A 2405-nucleotide genomic window follows, 5' to 3' on the forward strand; every position below is an offset into this window, starting at 1 on the left:
TCTGCTGGGTGAGCCGATTACACCAATCGAGGGGCGGAACCTGCCGAGAAAGCAGTTGATATGTCCTACAACGCCTTGATGAACTGCGTTGTGACTGCAACTTGGAGCTGTAGAGGTCACACCGAAGTCGCCGTGATGAAAGTGGTGCCAAGACGAAAAACCATGAGTTTGGTGGTAAAGCGAATGTAATTTGAACCCACGGGAGGTCGGATCAAGGTTTGTGTAAAGATTGTTGAGCATTTCTGGTTCGGTGTCGAAGTACAAATCTGGTGCGGCCTTGTTGAACGACATCAGGACATCGGACGTTGGATATTCGCGTTGGATGATTCCACAGCGTTTACTGCCCGATCCTTGGCCAAAGACGACAGAGCCGTCTTGATTCCGGCTCGAGTTTTTCGTCTTTCGTCGATCCGGACGTGCAGATTCGGTAAGCGTCAATTGTGATCTTAGACCACGTCGTGATCAGCGAGGTTGGTTATACGACAAGACGCATGCACTCTTGATAAGGATCCTGGTTTCATTTTATTAGAGGTGCCAGTGTTACAGCAAATTCACGTAGCTTGAGTGCAATTTCGTGATTTCTACCAGAACTTTCTAACATTTTAGACTTCTTCAACTCATATCTTCGGTCGAACGTCAATGATATCCTGATTTCAAGAATCCTTTGGCTGGACCTTTTGAGCTCAATCTGTGGGTATTGCTGTCATACTCTTATACCGAGTTCTCTTTTTGTGTCTCTAAAATGACGCTTCTAGGTCAATAATGGCGCTAGCGATGCCAGCGCTTATAAATTAAGTTCAAGGTTGGTACGGCTACCGTTCTTCGAGCACTGCGTAGTTGAATCCACGCTCGATGGACATACTGGAACTGCTGCTGTAAACGCTCGCGAGATCATCACGCGTGCCGAGGAACGAATTCTGGTCACTCACACTCACATCGTCGCCAATATCACTGACACGACGCTCGCGTTCCAGCAAAGTTCGCAATCTTCCAGCCACCATTGCAGCCGTAGGACGCAGCGTCGGCTCGAGTGTTAAACACTCCATCATGAGCATCGCCACGCCTCGTGGACAGCGATCGGACAGTGACGGACGGATCGCCCCAGTGCGAAGTAGCTCGAGCACGGCGCTTTCCGGCAGTGGCTGTCCATTGGACAATGTTACTTCAGAGAACGGCAACTCGTGACTGTCAAGTTCCGATAAAATCACTCCGAACGAGTAAATATCCACGGCAGTGGAATATCTGGCGTCACCGGATAAAACTTCCGGCGCGATCCAGCGACTAGTGCCGATGGAGCGTGTCATGGCAAACTGGTCGCCCGAGTCTTCGTCGTCGTCATCCTCGCCTTCCAATGAGTGAGAAATGCCGTAGCGACTTACTCCAAAATCCGCCACTTTGGCGGTAAATGTGGAATCCAGCAGGATATTCCTGGATTTTAGGTCCCGATGAAGAATCGGTTTGGGTTGTCTAGAGTGCAAGTACGCGAGAGCTTCGGCAATATCCAGCGCCATGGATAATTTCCTCGATCCCCAGGCGCGCGCTCGGACGTCGCTACGCGTACGCGCCAAATACTGACGTAGATCCCCGCCACTCATGAATTCCAGTACCATTTGTAGATCTGTGGCGTTGTTCGACGACCCAGAATCCAATTTAGACGGCGTGGACCATGCGACCCCGTAGAACGCCACAATTTTAGGGTGGCTTAAGGTCGCGAGGAAGCGGATCTCGGCTATAAACCTGCGTAAGGCGCTGTCCCCGGGTGATCCCCGGGATTTCGTTCTTGTTCTCGAATTGGAGCCCGACGTCGCTCCCGTCCCGCCGACACTTTGCCGGCTGTGGCGGCTGTTCTTGCGCCACGATTTCGTTCGAGGAAGCGATGGCGGCATTGGCGGGGAAAGTTTCTTCACTACGACCGTCTCGCCTAAGTACGTCGCGAGCCAGACTGTGCCGTACGCTCCTGCTCCTAGCGGTCGAATGGGAGCGATGTTCTCGGCGTCAATCCGCCAGGAAGAAAGCGCTTCTTCGTCTTCGTCCGTCAACACCATCCGGTTGTTCGGAGCGCCTCTCCGACGGCCTAAGTGGTAGATCGGCAAGGTCGGAGACCCAGCCTCTAGGTCCACGTCCACTTGCCTCCGCTTCTGCCGCTTGCAACAGAAGAACATGACAACGATAAAGGCCAGTAGAAGCACCAGTGGGATGCTGATGCTCAGCCACAGCTCCAACGTCTTGTCATCCGACGTGTCGGAAGTGTCGGCCGCACTGCCGGTACTGTGCGAATGAGTATCGGAAGAACCTGTGTCGGAACCTGTGTCGGAACCTGTGTCGGAACCTGTGTCGGAACCTGTCGAGATTGCCTGCTGCAACTCCGCAGGTGCTTCGGCGATGACGCCTTCCAGCCATCTGCG

General features: G+C 53.1%; 1 protein-coding gene across 3 annotated transcripts in view; it reads right to left on the reverse strand.

Moving 5' to 3' along the window:
• Positions 1-594: 594 nt before the first annotated feature.
• PPTG_23134 (TKL protein kinase) overlaps positions 595-2405 on the reverse strand; it is a 2836-nt gene continuing 1025 nt past the window's right edge. Inside the window, exons 3-4 of one of the 3 annotated variants that reach the window (XM_008908613.1) lie at positions 2318-2403; positions 646-2293 (exon numbers count right to left, since the gene is read on the reverse strand). In XM_008908613.1, the coding sequence (XP_008906861.1) occupies positions 813-2293; positions 2318-2403 (1567 nt within the window). In that variant the 3' untranslated portion in view covers positions 646-812. Of the gene's footprint in view, positions 2404-2405 lie in introns of all 3 variants that reach the window. The other 2 variants (XM_008908615.1, XM_008908614.1) reach the window with 2 other exon arrangements.

Source organism: Phytophthora parasitica (genome assembly GCF_000247585.1).
Source record: "Phytophthora parasitica INRA-310 unplaced genomic scaffold supercont2.30, whole genome shotgun sequence".
NCBI lineage: Eukaryota > Oomycota > Peronosporomycetes > Peronosporales > Peronosporaceae > Phytophthora > Phytophthora nicotianae.